Here is an 18,903-nt window from a genome sequence, read left to right as displayed (position 1 = left end):
TGTTGATTTTTTTATGATTTGTACATAGCCTTGGTATAGCATAGTGACAGAGTATTGGACTACGTTCTGGGAGCCCGGGGGTTCAAATCTCCATGTGGCTCACTAGGTGACCTTGGCCAGTCGCTGCCTCTTAGCTTAGCCTAACCCACGGTTAACACGATGATAAAATAGAGGAGGGGGAGAACCATGTCTGCCACTTGAGCTCTTTGGAGAGAAGGTGGGATAGAAATATAATTATAAGCTACTGATTATGGGAAATTGGAAGGTGAGCTTTCTAATCCCTTATGATCTCTACAACTGACCATGGTTGCCATCTTGGCTATCCATCTGTGTGGGGTGGGGCAAAACCTGAACCTTGCTATTGCACCGTAGCCTTAGACTTACCACAGAATCATCTGTGACAATTGTCTCCTTTTTTGCAGTGCACTGCGCTTGGTTCCCATCTGAGTATGCTCCTGGATCGCTCTCAGCAGTTCCAGGACATAGCAGAATCTCTCCGGACGTGGCTACAAGAGAGCGAAGAGGCTATGGCAACTCTCCTGTCAGAGCCTGTTTCTTCAGATCCAGCCATTTTACAGAGGCAGCTTGCCAGTGCCAAAGTAAGTGAACAGGGCTCATGGCTCCCCTGGCTTAGTCTTGGAATTGTTAGGAATCTGGGTTAGCATATGGGGTTGTACATTACATATATGGCAGCCTTCACCAAAACTGCTACCCACCAGATGCTGTTGGATTCCAATTTCCATCAGCCCCAGGCAGCATGGCCAGCAGCCAAGGATAATGGGAGTTGTAGTCCAACAACATTCAGAGGGCACTCACATGGGGAAGCCTAGTATGCTGCCTTGCTTGATCTCATAGAATGTGTAGCCCCCAAAAGAGCACAGATGTGTGCAAAGTACATTTTCCTCTCCACTGAATATTTCATTCATCCATTCATTCCATTTATTCATCTCATAATGAAAATATTTCCCTGGGTGACTTCCAAAGTGATATCAACAAAATTAAAACTTATGATTCAGGAATAAACCAATTAAACCCACCCAGCAACAATTCAACAAAAAAATCAGTGCAACGTGACCAATGTATGCCAATAACCAATGACCAGTTCACTGCCCGTAAGGCACTGCCTACCCCCAAAAAACTTGGCCCAGTTAGTTGCCATCAAAGTTGGCAAGATCAATGATGGTTAAAAACAGAGAGTGTCCATGATGATTAAGTATATTATGAACATAGGAAGCTGTGTTCTATTGGGTCAGACCATTGGTTGGTCTCTGGCAGCAGCTCTCCAAGTTTTCAGGTAGGGATCTCTCCCAGATCAATGCCCAAGATTGATCTGAGGACCTTCCATGTGCAAAACAGATGCCCTGCCATTGACATATGGCCCTTCCCTAACCACAGCCAGGATTTATTGAGATATTATATCAAAGAGCTGTAGCTTATTCTTCATGTCTGTCCCTGCTCTAATTCCTGCTCTGCTCTCACTGCCGTGTCAATTGCAACAGCACCTGCAGGAAGACCTTGCAGAGCACCAAGTGCCCGTAGAGAGGCTTGAGAAGGCAGCTCGGTCCCTCTTGGAAATACACGAAGCGCCCTTACCTGATCACAGAGGCATTCAGGAAACCACAGGTAAGGATGGAAAGAGCTGCCTGCTCTCTGGCCCTTGTTGCTTTGTGGACTTCCCAGGGGGGTTCTGGAAATGGGAAGGTGCTGTTTGAGTTCACCACCTCCAGCACCAAAGTGCCTTGGGCTGGCCAGCTCTGAGAAATAACATTTCTCAACCTCCTTAGTTGGCCTTTTACACGGCTGAGTGATTTGTGGCAGCTGGACCCCACACGATCTATGGGGTACTGTACTGGAAGCCCTCCACCCATTTTAATTTTCCGCACCCAGTTTGTAATGGATTTGGTGCTCCCTCAGATTCCCTCGTGAGCCGTTTCCAGAACCTATCCTGTCAGATGGCAGAACGCTCAGACCTCTTGCAGAAGTCCATCGCCCAGTCCCAGAGTGTGCAGGAGGGGCTGGAGAGCCTCCTTCAGTCCGTGGCTGAGGTAGAGAGGAACCTCCAGAGGGAAGACGTGGCTGCTTTCTCCTCTATCTCCATCCAGGAGACCCTCGCCACAAACATGGTAAGCCGGGGTTTGTCTTTGCTTTCTGCCCATGGTTTTCTTCCCAAATATTTCTGTGCAGGGTAGACTAAAGTATTTTTATGCACACTTTGGAATGCACCAAAACTGCACTGCAAAAGCAAGAGACATGCGTAGTCCAACAGGGAGTTGCGTTCCAATCCACAATGAAGTTCAGGATTGGGTCAGTTGGCTGTGAAAAGCGAGCAGAACAGAATTCCTTCCCCCCAATCCTTATGTCTGCCTGCCTGCCCTTGTGTGTCCGTTAACAGAAGCTGAAGCAGGACATCGCCAGGCAAAAGAGCAGCCTCGAAGCCACCCGGGAGATGGTGACCCGCTTCATGGAGACCGCCGACAGTGCCACAGCTGCCGCTCTGCAGAGCAAGCTGGCCGAGGTGACAGAGCGCTTTGGCAGCCTTTGCCGGCAGCAGCAGGAGAAGGAGGACGCCTTGAAGGATCTCCTCCCCAAGGTGGAGCAGTACGAGCACCTCTCTGAGAAACTGCATCAGTTCATGGAGAGCAGGATGCGGCTGTTGGCCTCGGGAAACCAGCCCGATCGTGACATTGCTCACTTCTCCCAACAGATCCAGGTGAGATGATGGTGGAGAGAGACAGAGAGGAGTGATGGGGGACCCGGCATAGCTCAGGAGTGGAGCCACAGGATTGTATGCACAGGTGCCTAGGTCCAGTCCCTGGCACTTTGAGGTGCAAAGCTGGGAAAGGCCTTTGGGGACTTGATGGACCAAAGGTCTGGCTCAGAATAAAGCAGCTTTTACATGCATGGGAATGCAGCATGCTCAGAGTTTGAACGCTGAAAACGAGGGCTCATTTGTAATCCTGATTGCTGGGGGAGAATGTGTGTGAGAGAGCAAGATGGAGGAGGGAAGGAGTTTGTGAATAAGTGGGTGTCTCTTATGTGGGTGGGTGTGTAAGTGAGGGAGAGTGGGGTGGATCCACCCAGCTGCCTTTTGCATTGGCCCTACCCGTTGCTAGCATGTGGCCCCTAAATGTTAACAAGGAAGGAATATGGCCCTCAAATTGGCCTTTACTTAATAGTTCTATACTCCACCTTTCCTCGTTGGAAGCTCAAAGTGGCTAGTAGTACAATCAAACCATATATTGACAATTGACTTTCACTAATAGGAGCCTTTTAATGCTCACTTTACCTGGTATATGCAAAATTTAGAGAAGTGTAAATTTCAAAGGATGGCTGCATTTTGGCTTGTGTGTTGTTTTGGGAAGTGCAAATTTGGTATAATTGCCTTTCAGCATGATCTGAATAAAAATTCTTCGCGCGCACACACACACATACACACATGCATATCCCTTCTGCCTCCCCACAACACCCCCAGTCACACATGGCTTCCAGGAGCTGACATGAGCTGTGCAGTCTCCACTGGCGGCTTTCTGTAGTGAATTTGTCCCAGAGGACCAACTTGGACCTGTGTGTTGGGCACTGCTCTTTGTTCTAATGGCAACATTCCATCCACCCCTGCTTTGTTGCCAGGAATTGAATTCTGAGATGAAGCAGCACCACGAGGACTTGGACACATTGGAACATCTGACCACGGAGCTGAGCTCTTGTGGTTTTGCAGCAGCAAGCTCCTCCTCACACCAGGAGAAGGTGCACAGTTTGCGGAAAGACTTCATGCAGTTGCAGAAAGCAGCAAGGGAACGGTAAGGGGTGCTCTTTGCTGCTCTGTGATACAAAGGTGGTGATGAGCAGACACTCTGCAGCTCAGGGGTAGAGCATCTGCTTTGCATCCAGAAGGACCGAGGGTTGTGCCACATGCACAAGAGACAGTGCAAGTGGCCCTGCATCTTGTCCTTTGCAGAGGTGGAGGGCATGTTTGGAAGGGGGCCAAGATCCAGCTTCGTAATATGGCTCCTTTTACAACTTAATTCCTTTCCTGCCAGTGTGGTTTCCAAACAATGTGGCTGGTGCTTAGTCGTGAATTTTTGCTCAATAGAAATTCACACCAGTTGGAGAAGGAATGTCAAAACCAACATGTATCTAAAACTTGGTTCTCCTTCGTTGTTGTTGTTTTGTTTTTAATGAGGGCTGCTTTGACTTTTTTTCAGAGGTCGTGTTTTGGAGGGAGTTGTCTGCTTTTTTTTGGTGGGGGGGAAAGTTGTCTTCTTTGGAGGATGTCTGAGCATCATCAGTTTTTCTTCTATGGAATGAGTGTTTTCTCGTGCCTGTGATAGCTTCTTAGGTTTCCAAATGGGACCACAAAGATGGAGAACCCCCCTGTCTAAAGTCACAGCCTGACAAAGACATGTCAAGGCAATGCTTTTCCTGGGAACACCAAGTTTATTTTCTTTCTCTGCTTGTGGTAGTGAGTTAAAACCTACTTACCTCACACCAGAGACAGAGGCAGAGAGAAGGTTGAAGAACAAAGCTGTCATAAACTGACATTTTGATAACTTGAAGGTTTCGGGAAGGGTGTAGACCATCTCTGCCTCAGTGTTTTCTCAGCATGACTGGGAGGTGGTGGTTGGCTTTGGCAGAATTTACTTAACAGGAGAACTTAGTCTAAATGTCTGCTCACTTTTCTGTGGTGGGTGGATAACCTTGTTAGGGCCTGATCAGCCAGGAACGAAGAACAGAGCATGAAGAGGCTGAGATTTCCTTTCAGTCCTTAATCCATTGGACTGAGCAACAATGTCCCAAATAGGTGGTCCAGTGTTGCAGAAGGAGCAGTAACAATACTTGGCATATATGCAGGTGTTAAGTGAACTTTGGACATTGTTTTTCTCATAATTCCTTACACAGCAGCCCAACACATTTTGGGAGCAGGAGTTGAGGTTGAGCCTGCTGTGGTTGCAGACTTCTCGGTGACTTAGAATTCATCTGATGGAATACATGCTAGGAAAAGGGCTAGCAGAGCTGGCCCACTTTTTTACCTGCCTCCTTTCTCTCCACTTCCCAGAGAGAAGGGCGCATCCTCCTGCCAAGAACAGTTGGACGAATTCCGAAAACTGGTTGAATCCACAAAGCAGTGGCTGAAAGAAACAGAGGCGACTATCCCAGCCACAGAGGCTTCTTTGGGCACCCATGAGTTGGAGAAGCGGATGCAGCAAATTGAGGTGGGCAGAGAAAGAAGGAAAGAGTCCCAGAGCCTGCTAGGGAAGATGTGCTCTTGAGGGAGGGAGATCACAACAACATAAACAGAAGAGCTTCACTGCCTCTGGGTTGATGGTCTGAATAGGGGCTACTTTCCTCTGAAACGGCAACAAATACAGGAAGCTCTTGGGGGGACCCTCTCTTGTAGGCTTTCTCTAGTCTTCCAATAATAATAATAATAATAATAATAATAATAATAATAATAATAATAATTTATTATTTATACCCCGCCCATCTGGCTGGGCTTCCCCAGCCACTCTGGGCGGCTTCCAAAAGAATATTAAAATACTGTGATACATCAAACATTAAAAGCTTCCCGAAACAGGGCTGCCTTCAGATGTCTTCTAAAAGCCTGGTAGTTGTTGTTCTCTTTGACATCTGGTGGGAGGGTGTTCCACAGGGAAGGCGCCACTACCGAGAAGGCCCTCTGCCTTGTTCCCTATAGCCAGAGCTGTGGTGTACTCTATGAACCAACAAATCACAATTCTGCACCTCCCCCAAAATTAATCTTGAGATCTGGGTTGTGGCATTGTGCAAATGATATTTGTCTTTTGTTCTATCAGGTAGCCTCTGAATGCAGAGCGGTTTATAAATTTTGCAATAAACTAATTAAATTAAATTAACCCAGAGGGCTGCCCAGGTGGGTGATGCATCCCAAGTGCTGGGCAGACACACCTGTTAAGCATCAGCAAGACTGATGCATTGTGTGCTTTCAGGCCGTGCCCTGGGCCATTGCAGGTTTGTATCAGTTTGCTTGTTTTGCAAAATATATTCTGCTTCTGAGGTTGACCTGAGGCAAAGAGATATGCAGAGCACCAGGCTCCAGTTCCTGAGTACTAGAAATTCTGCTTGCCCTTTCCAAACCTGATAGCTGGGACTGAGGGGAGTCAGTATCCAAAACATCTGGAGACCACCAGGTTGGCAAAAGCTGCTCTGCCCCTCCCCGCTTTTCTGTTGAGACTTGGCAGGATTATGGCCATCTATTCAGGCCTGTCTTCACATCATTATGGGTTTTGAAAGAAAACATGGATGCTGAAGTTCTCCAGATGTTGGATTTCTGCATCCAATAGTACTTTGTGCAGTGGAACTGGTGGAGGATACCTTTCCCTGGGGCCCAGCCTGGTGTTTCATGAATTGCCTCCTTCCATAGAAAACTACCTGAGAACTTTCTGCTGTGGCCCCTTCTTTATGTTTCCTGCTCCCCCTTCACCCATCAGTAGGTAGGGATAAGAGAGAGGTCTTTCTTGGGTTGCGGCATCCAGATTACAGCATGTCTGGTCCCTTGATTGCCCAGCCTTAGGCAGGCATTGAAAACACACTCGTTTTACTGGCATTTTAAATGCTTTAAATCTGTTCTGATAGTTTCCCATGTTCTAACGTTATTTCATTTGCTGTTTTGACAAATTTGTGAGCCGCTGTAAGTATTCACTTGATGTTAAAGGGATAGGTCAGATATAAATGTGCACCAGGGCCAGCCAAGTCTTGGCTTGCCCTACTTGCCTTTGGCCACCTTCTGATGCCTGACTGTGATCTCTTTAACAGGTGATCTTGGAAGAATGGACAGGGAAAGGAGTTCTTGTGGATGAGATCAACCGCAGGGGGACGGCCTTGGAGAGCCTGATAGTTGAGATTACAGCTCCTGATGCCCAGTCCAAATCAGGTGGGTGAGAGAGACAGGAGCACGTGTCTTCAAAGCTGTTTGGAGACCACAGAGACAGCACAGTCCTTCCTCCACTTTGTGAGCCCTCCTGACTTCAGTTGCTGATTTGTCCAAACCATAGAAACTTGAGGTGTGTGGCAGGGGATGGATTGGGGAATAAGCCATAAGGCTTGTCCTGATTCAGCAATTCTGCTCTCTGCATAACATCTTGGAAGATCTCGCCCATTTCTGGCATTCTTGTTTTGTGTTCACATTGGTGGTCAGAGGCGATGTGGTGGAGCACTTCAGTCCCCAGGCTACCTTTGTTAAAGAATCTCAAGAAGACCCATTTCTGCCTGAAACTTCAGCTGTAGTACTCTATTCCAAGTAGAGCAGCCTTCACCAACCTGTTGCCTTCCTGATGTCTTGAACTACAACTCCCATCAGCCCCCACCATACTAGCTGGGGCAGATGGGAATTTTAGTCCAAAACATCTGGAGGGCACCAAGTAGGTGGAGGTTGCTCTATTTATTTAATTTATACTCATTTTGGGATTTTTATACTGCTCTTCATTCATGATTCCAAGGATTTTTGCAGCACATAAAGCAGCAAAATACAGCAAGTTGCTATAAAAAGTATAAAAAAACAGTAAAAGAATAAGCAGAGCAGCAGAAAACCAGAATTTCAAGTAGTAAAACATTTTAAAGGCCTAGCAGGCTAAAAAGAAAAAAAGATGAAGACTTGCATGACCCCATAGTATAAATGACACAGGGCTGAGCAGTTGTCCCCCAGCGCCATCTTCTGGAAATCACCAGAAGTGGAGTGAAACCACTGGATGGCCATTCCCACAATTCCTAACCTATAGAGGCGACCTAGAACATACAGGAAGTCATGAGTGGTCCTGGATATTCAGTACGGTAGCACTTTTCCATCACTCTCTTGACATAAATCATTTATCAGGGTGACCAATCTGGTTTCTATGCCAAGACCCAGATTGAATTGGGGGCTTGTCCATCCCGGAGTTTACAGTGTTTTTGCAGCTGTTTGCGTCTCCATTTAATACGTGTAACCCTTGGACAAGATTAAATTCAATACTTCTTCCCTTGCAGGATATTAGATTCCAAACCACTCCACTTGCAGTCGCTGACCATTTGTTTTGGTATTTTTGGGTGGTTAGATTAATTGTCACTTTTTGCTACTCTCTTTTCCATGCCCACAACTTCCTCAGTGTTTTTGTTGCTTTTCCAGCTGTTTTTGCAACTTTCCCCAGAAAACTCCAGAAGAGAACTTTTTTTCTTTTGATCATAGAATCTTAGAGTTGGAAGGGACCCAGGGGTCATCTAGTCCACGCCCTGCAATACAGGAATCTTTGCTAAAGCATCCATGACAGATCCAACCTCTGCTTAAAAACCTCCAAGGAAGGAGATTCCATCACCTCTCGTGGCACTCTGTTCCACTGCCAAACAGCTCTTACTATCAGAATTTTTTTCCAAATGCTTAGTCAGATTTGCACAAAACCAGAAAACTGCACAAGCAAACCACATTAAAAATGGCTGCAACAGATATATTGTGCAGCAACCTAAAAAGTGTGTGCTGAGAATTATCAATAGCTTTCATTTCTTTTCCACCCTGCTGGTAAGGGCATGTCAAGAGCTTAACCCTATATATGCCCCTTCTTTCCCTCTCTCCCTATTTTCCTTTTGATCCCCTCGATTGCACAAAACCAGAAAACTGCGAGAGAGAATTTACAATTGCCTGACTGTGCTTTTGCACACTTCTTGGGTGGGGTTTTTTTTTTTTAAGAACATGGTGTCCATGCAGCTATTAGCAACATGCCCTGTTGGTACTTAATTAGCATAATAGAATCAACAAATTAGAAGGCAGGGATGACCACAAAAGGGAATGCCTTTTGGGTATGAATGGGGATGACTGAAGTTGTTCCTCAAGTACAAATTCAAATGTGTGCTGGTGTGGACCACTCTGCTCTGATTTGAATCAGGCGGGGGAGTGGATTAACAGCTAAATAATACTCAAATGTGGCAGTTGTGTGGCCACCATCTGCTCAAGCACCTTGCTCAGGAAGAGGATGTTCCCTCCTGTCTAACAGGTGTTATCCATCCTTGAGGCCTAAGGTGACTTTGGTTTTCAAGAGACCGTCTCTCCTAAAAGCCATCAATTGCCACCTGGATGCAGGCACTTCATTTTCTTCTTCTCCTAGATGTAATTATCCATGAAGGGCAAGGGATGAGCAAGCATGACGTAGGCCACACCTCTACACGCCCCTTGTCTGAATCTTCAGGTTGCAGCAGCTGACTGCTGCTCAGTGGTAGAGCACATGCTTTGTGTGAACCACTCTGAGATCTATGGGAGAAGGGCAGTATATAAATTAAAATAACTAAATAAATACTTAATGTGCGGAAGGTCCCATTTTTAATCTCTGGTGTCTCCAGGGAGGGTTGATGAAACGCTCCTGCCTGAAACCACGGAAAGCCCGCTGAAGGACCAATGGTCCGGCTTTCTATAAGGTAGCTTCCTCTGTTCCAGTGAACCCACAAGACCCGAGCAGACAGAGTCCTGGACATGCCCTTTGTCTGAATTGCTGTGCTTGTGGCAACTAGGACTGTGATCTCAGTTCAGCCTTTGCTCTGAAAGCAAATTCCTTAGCTCAGAATATGCTTCTCTTTTAGTCTCACGGTGTGTCTTTTGCACCTAGGTCTGTTAGTAGATCTTGGGGGTTTATTAGACCTCTGCCCTCCTGTTCTCTGAACCATATATAGCCCCCCCTGGTATTTGGTTCCCAGGACTCAATAAAATGTGGGGGAAGAAGTATTGAGAAAGCTGTGTGGTCTTGTGCTGTGCTAATTTTGTTTATGCTGAGGCTTTTTTCTCCCAGGTACATCCATCATTCTAAAATGAATTGTGGCTCAGTTTGTGCATGAATTGGGCAACATAATAGCCACCCAAATACTGCTTTTGTGTTGTTGGCTCCGCACTTTACAGCGTTAATATATGCAAAGGTCAGTCACACTGGTTTCCCAGGTGACAGGATTACTTCCTGCTGCAGCACCAAGCCACATGACTTCATGGAGATTGTTCTTCGATGTCTTCCTTGTTGTTACCCAGGCAACGACAAGGAACTGAGCTTCAGGCAAACACCCAAAGCTAAGGTTGTGACATGTCACTATCTGCTACTGAAACAACAGTGAACCACATTTGGGGTTGGGATTTTATTTACACACAGCCTTTATCATAGAGAGGTTCCGTGAAATGGCCCACATTTGGGCATGTGTGGCGATATTTTTGTACCAGTGCACAACTTTAATTAAAAACGAACAACAAACTGGGAAGTGCACTAGAGCAAATGTTTTCAGCCAGTTTTCATATTTTTCAATGGGCATAATGGAGGCTTGTGCTTTTTTGTCTTGTGGAGAGAAATATTCATCTCCATCTGTTTTTTGTTTGTTTGTTTGTTTTGTTTTAAATAAAAAAAGTCTTATGCAAGGGTGATAAAAAAGTATTGTGCAAGAGTTCTACATTGTTATTATGGATTCTTTAGGCTGATATGTGTACTACAATCACAGTCTCTTGCTTGCAGAGCTTTTGAGAGAATATCTCCTCTGAACCAGGCATTTGGCCATCAGTGGAAATGAGGGCCTTTTGTTTGGTATTGGGGGCTGCCGGAAACAAGCTGGTAGAGTTGCACTTGGGTGAGGATCCAGCAGAAGTCAGGTTGTCGCAACAGACAATCTCCATGGAAACGTCCCCCCCAGATGAAACACCCACAGCAAAAAATGTGCTAACGAGCTTCCACACCAACAATCACTGCAGAAGTATAATGAGTTATTTCTAACCATATTACAACAATGGTTCCCACACCTTTTTGGGCCACTGCCCCCTTGACTCCATAAACTCATCCTCAGTGCCCTGTACCCTGCCTTATTAAAAGCATTATTCAGAATAGCAGTTTACACAACCCACTAATAGCACAATAAAATTCAAAACAGGAACAATTAATTGCACATTTAATCCAAATCCAATTAAATCTATTTAGTTTAATTAATTCAACAAAACTGATGAACTTGATCCAGAAATGCCAGCTTTTCAATGTTTGGTAGTCATTTGCACCTCCAGCGTCCCCCTCACCCCCCCCCACCTATTTGCCTCTTGGCACCCCACTAAGCAATCCTGCTCCCAGGGCAGTATCGCCTACTTTGGGACCCAGTGTTTTCAAAAGTTTGGGCTACCACTTTGATGCTGCTGAAGCTGTCCTGTGGAAGCTTTAAAACAGCAACATCCCCTCTCAGATGTTGGTCTCTGTTTGCACATAGCCCCTTCGTGGCCTCCTAGAAAGGGCTGTATTATGGCTGCAAAGGGCACCACTTACATGTGTTTTCAGACACCCGTATTTCTAACATGTTTTGTCTCTGTCGTTTTGTCTTGTCTCTCTGTTGTTTTGCTCAGGTTCTGTGCTGCCCGCTGGGGGAAGTTCTGTAGGCAGCGTTAATGGATATCACACCTGCAAAGGTGAGAGAGCCCAGACTGTTGTGCGTGCTTGTGTGAGTTGTGTCCTGTGGCTGGTGTTGTCCTGTTGTTCTCTCAAACTAACAGGGAAGTTGGTAAGGCCGAGGCACATGTTGCTGGTTGCCCTGAAGAAGAGCCTGGCTGCTGGATCAGGCCATAAGGGACCCATCGAGTCCAGCCCTCTGTTCTCACAGTGGCCAACCAGATGCCCCAGTGGGAATCCCACAAGCAGTACTTGAGTATAGCAGCAGCTCTCTCCTACTGTCTTGTGATTCCCAGCAGCTGGTATTCCGATGCATCCTCTATCCCTTATGGATGGAGATTGTGTTTGGGTGCCCACTGTTGTCCCCTGTATTCAAGGTAAAATATCACTGGTAGAGCACCTGCCCAGGTTCAGTCCCCAGCATCTCCAGGTGGGAAAGTCCTCTGTCAGAAACCCTGGAGAGCTGCTGTCAGTCAGTCCAAGCAACACTGAGTGAGCTGGACCAATGGTCTGACTTGGTATAAAGCAGCTGGAGAAAATAAGGTGATGCTCTAACCCCAGAGCATGTGTCACCTCTGTTTGAACTGTGGGGAGGGGAGAGGGCATGCTGCAGAGTAAAAGCTTTGCAAGGGTCTTTTCCCACCCCCTCCCAAGCCTCACCTGGTGTCCAAGGAGGATACCTTCTCACAACAGTCTGGCTGCTTCACCTCAAACCAAATTGTGAGGCCTGTCTGCTGCTCCTCAGGCCAAGATGGTGGTAGTCAGAGCAAATACTGAGAACTTGCAGAATAAGAGCAAAATGTTTTTCTGTCTGAGGTGAATATTTTGGGAGAGGGTTTAGAACAGCCTCCCCACAACCTGTTGCTGGACCACATGCAACTGGGGCTCATGGGAGTTGTTGGCTAAAACACATGGAGGGCACCAGGGTAGAGAAGACTGGCTTATTTCAAGTGCCTTTTGGAACTCATGTCTGGTCTGTTCTCGAATGCATGGCGAATAACTTGGCATTTCCTGTTTCTGTGACTTCATTGGCCCTGCCTTCCATCAGAATGTATGGAAAGCACACATTTGTTATGTGTAGTGTGCCTGTGAACCACACAGGTACAACCGCACAGGTACCCCTGGAATCACCTCAGCTGATCTGCTTAGGTGTCCTGTCTTTGTCCATATGAACACATCTCTAACTTTTTATCTTTATATTACCATCAACATGGAAATGAAATCATTTCTCCAGCTCTGATTCAGTCCTCCCCCTCTCTCTTTTTGTTTTGTTTTGTTTAGATTTGACAGAGATCCAGTGTGACGTGTCAGATGTCAACCAGCAGTATGAGGGGCTTGGTGCCACCTTACGGGGGCACCAGGAGCAGCTGTCCTCCATGTTGGCCAAGATGAGAGATGTCCAGGAGGAGGTGGGCTCCGTGCTGAAGTGGCTGGAGTCAAAGGAGCGGGCCTTGACCGCACTGGAAGCTTCCTCCTCACCTACCAAGTCAGAGACGATGAGGGCTCAGGCGGACCATAACAAGGTTCCTATTGTTTTTCATACGTACCTTGATATCCTGCTTCCTTACCTTGTTTGCAGCAGTTTGTGATAATATAAGGGGAGAACGTCCATATATGAAATAGCTTATGACAAAGATACACAATTTGGAAGTGGTCATTTTTATAGATCTGGCACAGGAGGTTCTCTTTTATAAGGCTGATCTAACTGTTGGTGCTGGTGCATGGCCAGCCACTGAGCTTAATGGCAAGAATCTAGTTGCACCGTGACAACCACAGGCGGTTTAAGGCCTTTATGCGCAATCAAAAAAAGTAAGCAGAGCCCCAGACGTAGCATTAAAAAGGGAGTGCAGAAGGGAAAGTGTTTTTATTTTATTGTTTATTTATTTAAGTTGGTAGGCCGCCCTCCATCCACAGATCTCAGGGCAGTTCACAATATAAAAATGCAACACCAAAAAAAATAAAAATACAAAATGCATAATAAAAGCAAGAGCAAACTAAGTATCCACCACCCACAACACATTAAAAAGGGCATTGGGTGTAATCAGCCAAAGGCCTGGTTGAGGAGGATTGTTTTCTCCTGGCGTCTAAAGGTGTATAATGAAGGCGCCAGGTGAGCCTCCCTGGGGAGAGCATTCCACAAGCAGAGAGCCACTGCAAAAAATGGCCTGTTCTTGTGCTCCCACCCTCAGTTCCTCTCATGGAGGAGGCACATGAAGAAGGTCCTCAGATGGTTATCTCAGGGCCCAGTTAGGTTCATATGAAGAGAGGCAGTCCTGAAAGTATTGCGGTCCTGAGTCGTGTAGGCTTTATAGGTCAAAAGCAGCACTTTTAATTGGGCCCCAAAACTAACTGGCAGCTAGTACAGTCAGGCCAGTATCTATGTAATATACTCAAACCATCTTGGTTGCTATGTAATATACTCAAACCATCAGTCTGGCTGCTGAATTCTGCACCAGCTGAAGTTGCCGAACCGTCTTCAGAGGCAGCCGTATGTATAACGTGTTGCAGTAATCTGAGGACAAGAAGGTAAATTCCTGACACCAGACATGGAGGAAGTAACTGAGCAAAGTTCATCTGATCTGTCAAAGAGGAAGGCCCAGCCAAAATGGCACAGTGTGGCCCTAAGCAGACAAAAGGTTCAATGCTAACAAACACTTCTGAAGAGCCATCTGAAACTGATGAATGTATTTTAAAGATAACAGGTCCCTTGGATAACATGGCTGACTGGATGGTGGCCTTGCAGCCCTGTAAGTCCAAATTTGGAAATCTGCTACTGTAACTGACTTAACAAAACTGGAGAATGAAGCAGTGTCTCTCAGGATTGGCAATCAGTCAGAGTTGATCTGACTGGTGATACTTTACAAAGCTGCGTTTATAAACCCATTTTTATGTGTTGTGAAAAATTATTGTGCATTTTTCAAACTGACTTGCCCTGAGAGTTTATTATTGTGTGGCTTTGCATTATGGCCTGTAATATATTTCTGGTTACCAGTGGAAGTGTTGTTGGGTGTGCTGTCTTTTTCAGAAAAGTTCAAAGTTTGCTTATTTTATAGTATTTTCTAGATTCTGCCCTTCATGAACAGGCCCAGTTTGAAATGCATGTGGCACTTAAATCCCTTGGAAATGGCAGCTGTTTTTCTTCCCACACACCCGTCCACCCCACACCTTGAGATTTCTGCTGCTTCATCAAATCCACAAACAAACCATATTCTGTTTCTAAGAATAATAATAATATTGCAATTGTCTCTTGTGGCTCTCTCCCCTCCCCGCCCATGACTCTGTAGGCATTTCTGGCTGAGCTGGAGCAGAACGCTGTGAAAGTCCAGAAAGCAAAAGAGTCTCTTTCTGGACTCCTGGAGAAATATCCCGAATCACCAGAAGCAGGAAATTGGAAGCGGATGCTGGAGGACTTAAGTATGTGACCCAGAAACCTCTGAGAAACTCATCTGGGGCTGAGCAAGACTGAGCCAGTTCTAGAAAGGCAAAGCAGAGCTCAGCTGAAATATAGACTGTGTGGTGGGTGGTGCCATGGCAGTCGGGAAAGGACTGTAGGCTAAATTAAAAGTGTGGAAAGCATAACAAGGAAGCCAAAGGTCCAGAAAGTTCTCTTAACTCTAGTGCTGTGGAGGTGAATGAGAGCTGGCTGCCTCAGATGGCAGATGCTGAAGGGCAGGGAATGGCAGTGAGATGGCAGACAGCAGCCTCCTTTGCGCCCCCTAAAGAAGCCTGCTACACTCAGGACGATGCTGTCCTATCACCAGTATCAAAATAAGATTCAGCTACCAGTCCAGTCAGCATCTGGGTATGAAATGAGGGGTGCCATCTTGTCCTTGCTTGTAGAAGCAAAATGGCTTGTGCTGGCTGGGGAGGGGGAGTCATTTAGAAATTGTGTTACTAACGTTCTTGGAGTGTCATCAGATAAACCTCTTCAGTGGCAAGCAGGCCAGCACATCCTGCTTCTGAACAAAGCAGGCTATCACAGAGTTAAGTGGAGAAAGCATGTGCAGCAGGCAGAGAAGAGTGTTCATCAATCGGGGGGGTGGAGAGGCTGAGAGAGGAGGTGTGTCTTAGGCAGTTATCCTTGGTGTGAGAAAAGGGGCCATCCTAAGTGCATGTGTGTGGGTGTGCATTCATCTCCCACAGGGTTGGCCCAGTGGATTATTCCACTGGAATGTGCAGCTCTTTCCATTTGGGAGCTCTAGCCCCTCCCAGGCTGAGTGCATGGTCTCTCTCCACCCCACTCCCTGTTCTACATGCAACAGAGGATCCACACTGGCTGGAGAGATGGAGTTGCACAAGGCCCTCCTGAGTAGTGTGTAGCAGTTGCAGACTCTGAAGCCTGCAGTTGTGGGCATGCCTTATAGTCAAGAGTTCCCTTACCCTCATATTTGGTTGTGTTTCCTTTTCCAGACTTTCCCTTGCACATCCCACTCCAAATCTGGGTAGAACAGGCTCATGTCCTGGCCAGTTTATAATGACATTTTAGTTCTGAAGCAGCCAGAAATTGTTAGTTAGCACAAAGCATGATCTGGTTTTTGAATGAGTGTCAGAGCTAATTGTGCCTGTCAGCTTGCCCAAGCTACTGCAGTCTTACTGTTGTTATTTTGGGGGAATGCTGTGTGATTTCCCACCACCACCCCCAGAAAGATGAAACGTGACATTTTAAATGTTTGCTTAGACTAATTCATATTTGCAAAAGAATATTGAAACTGCTTTATTTGCCAAAATTTTCCCCTGAAAACTTTTTTTTTAAGAGCAGTTTTAAGAGCAGTTCCACCTCTGTTTGTTGAGAGGAGACACTCCCTGTTTGCATAGGAACTGGGCCAATGAAAAGCATTGCGTGGAATCTTTCCAAAAGTTCATGGAGGAGGCTCTGCCATTCAGCTGAGATCAGGTGCACCACCTCATTTTGTGGGTAGGGGGAGCCCTTAGCGTGGGGGTAGGACACAGTGTGCACCTGCGTTAAATTTTGGGTTCAGTCTGCAGTATCTTCAGTTAAATCATGAGGGACAGACTTAACCTTCCAGGGGCCACATTCTAGCCATACAGGGCAAGGCCACCCCACACTCACATCACACCCATATTCAAACACACATGCCTACATGCTGTGACGACCATGTCCCAACCACCTAGGTCCCATGTCACCTGGGGCGGGGAGACCTGGCCTCATTTGGCCCACGGGCCTGAGTTTTCCCACTCCTGCTGTAAATACCTGATCAGGTAAGTCCTAAAAATTCCCTTAGAGGTCCACCTTCACCTGTAGCCAATGAGTCCTATGGAAGCCTTTGTGGAGGGAATGTACCCAGTCATGGTGTTTCTGGCATTCAGATTCCAGGTGGGCACATGCCAACCAGGTGACAGCAGAGCGCCAGCAGAAGTTGGAGAAATCAGCCAGTGAGCTGGCCAGCTTCCAGGTGGCTGAGGGCCAGCTGCGTCCCTGGCTGATGGAGAAGGAGCTCATGATGAGCGTGCTGGGCCCACTCTCCATCGATCCCAACATGCTGAATGCACAGAAGCAGCAAGTTCAGGTGAGAAGCCAGCAAAGGCATTTTATGCAACCAGGTTGAAAAGTGTATGCGGTCAATGCAGGTGGAAGTGACTAAAAGAGTGCACCATGCTGGTCATCTGCCAGTGAGAGGGAACTGTTGACCTTTTGCACTGCACTGTCACCATTGCAGATGGCCTGAGCAATCGCAGCTTCTAGCCCAGCAATGATCAGTTGGTACAAGGGGCTGATATATTTCCACCTGTCCCCTGGCTCATCAGTTTGAGCAGCACAGGGTGCCTGTCCTTGCCTACCTGCTTCCCAGCTCCAGATCACTAGCCCTGACAGAAGGGGTGCTTGTGTAGAAATGCTTAGTTTCATTGAACAGCAGGCTCATCTCTTGCATTTGCCTTCCTCTCCCTTGGATTATGAATCATGCTGCTAAGAAGAGGCCTGTAGGCAGTCAAACGCTCGAGAGGGTAGGATTGTCGGGAGATCTCCATGCTTATACAGTTTGACTCTCAGTCTGCAACTTGTTTATATGAACTGTAGCAGCAGCAGGACAAATAAGGCAGGGGAGTGGAATGTCTTTTGAATGTCATCATCATCCCTGACATTTTTTTAAAGCTGAAATCCTGTTTCAAGCTGACTTCCCACAGCTTCTTTCCAGAAACTCTACAGATGGTTTATAGCAACTCAATATGCTTTTAGTTGTGTGTCAGCCAACCTAAACTCTTGCAGCAGACTAACTTGTTTAATTGATTCATCAGCTGACATCACATTCCTTTGCAGCTCATTGGATGTATCTTCCTCAATGAAGAGGACAGTTCATCTTTGGCTGCCTCATTGCTCAGACCTCAGCTTTCCAAGGAGCCTTGGACTTCCTTGGAAGCTTATCAGGGGTTTCTCATTCAGAATCAAATCAGGCATGGCAGGCAAGCTTTCGTTTACCACTTACCTTCCAGTGTGCACTCTCAGGGAAATGTTAGGTGTGCTCCAGGATCCACTTGCAAGAACCAAGAGAGTGTCCTGGAACAGGGGTCGGCAACTGGTTGATCTCTCAGTTGTTCAACATTAGCAACAACAAAATGACTTTTCTCACCTAATTTAGCTGCTGAAATGGAGATGGCTAACAGGGAGTGGATTTTTTGTGCAAAAGGACTGAGCTCGGAAAAGAATAAGCTCAGAGGCCCCCTGGTATTTAATTCTGACTATGGGCTCCTCCAGACATTCCATTTATTCAGCACTCATATTAATTTGTTTACATTGTGGTTCAACTATGTCTGGTCTTCATTGTGTACTCCTTCTGATTTATTTGTATATATGCCATTTAGCATTTCTTCTGCATTCACCCTGATTTGCTTCCAGGGGATTTATACATCTTCCTCTTAGTCAATCATTCATCCCACAGTTTTCCCCATCATTTTCTGTGCTGCAAAGTGGGACTTGTTTTATAAATTGGAGTTTGTGTAAAAAATGGATTTGTTGCACTTGGGTGACTGAACCCTTTAATCCACTTTAAATGCCCCAAATAGGGATGGTCTGGAGGCACCCTGCATGTCTTTTGCACCCGGCTCTCATTGGTAGATCTTGGGGTTCTGGTGAAAAAACAGATTAGATCCAACAAGCCTGAAGTCCACCTCTGCCCTAGAATCCTTTGCAGTGTATTGAGGGGTAGAACGTGTTCTCAGATTAATTAATGTGAAAATGGGAAGTTTGGAAACCACTGATATTCTCAGGAAAGGCATTGCTTACATCACATCACATATATGCTGCTTGATTGTAAAAAACTTCTAAGTGGTTTTACAAAAATTAAAAGAAACATTAAAGTTATCAATAAAAGCAGTTAAAATCAAGTAAGGAGGCACCAGAAATTGTACAGCCTGATGTCAATGGGCAGGGAATTTCAAAGTGTAAGTGCTGCCAATCTAAAAATTGATTTATTGCAGAATGAGCATTATGCGGCACTTGTAACAGTATCAGTTCCACAGTTCGAAGCAGCTGAGTGGGCATATATAGGGTGATCCT

General features: G+C 46.2%; 1 protein-coding gene across 17 annotated transcripts in view; it reads left to right on the top strand.

The window, feature by feature from the left end:
* Window positions 1-18,903, top strand: part of MACF1 (microtubule actin crosslinking factor 1) — a 301,663-nt gene that overhangs the window by 197,312 nt on the left and 85,448 nt on the right. For 16 of the 17 annotated variants that reach the window (XM_082229489.1, XM_082229488.1, XM_082229497.1 and 13 more), the window contains 11 exons: window positions 423-599; window positions 1,500-1,623; window positions 1,915-2,123; window positions 2,393-2,710; window positions 3,628-3,797; window positions 5,054-5,210; window positions 6,790-6,907; window positions 11,348-11,410; window positions 12,672-12,913; window positions 14,675-14,804; window positions 16,719-16,918. In XM_082229489.1, the coding sequence (XP_082085615.1) occupies window positions 423-599; window positions 1,500-1,623; window positions 1,915-2,123; window positions 2,393-2,710; window positions 3,628-3,797; window positions 5,054-5,210; window positions 6,790-6,907; window positions 11,348-11,410; window positions 12,672-12,913; window positions 14,675-14,804; window positions 16,719-16,918 (1,908 nt within the window). The remainder of the gene's footprint in view (window positions 1-422; window positions 600-1,499; window positions 1,624-1,914; window positions 2,124-2,392; window positions 2,711-3,627; window positions 3,798-5,053; window positions 5,211-6,789; window positions 6,908-11,347; window positions 11,411-12,671; window positions 12,914-14,674; window positions 14,805-16,718; window positions 16,919-18,903) is intronic. The other variant, XM_082229491.1, reaches the window with a different exon arrangement.

This window comes from Podarcis vaucheri (genome assembly GCF_965113315.1).
Source record: "Podarcis vaucheri genome assembly, chromosome: 7".
Classification (NCBI taxonomy): domain Eukaryota; kingdom Metazoa; phylum Chordata; class Lepidosauria; order Squamata; family Lacertidae; genus Podarcis; species Podarcis vaucheri.
Note: the sequence above shows the minus strand (reverse complement) of the source record. Positions and strands in the feature narration are given on the sequence as shown.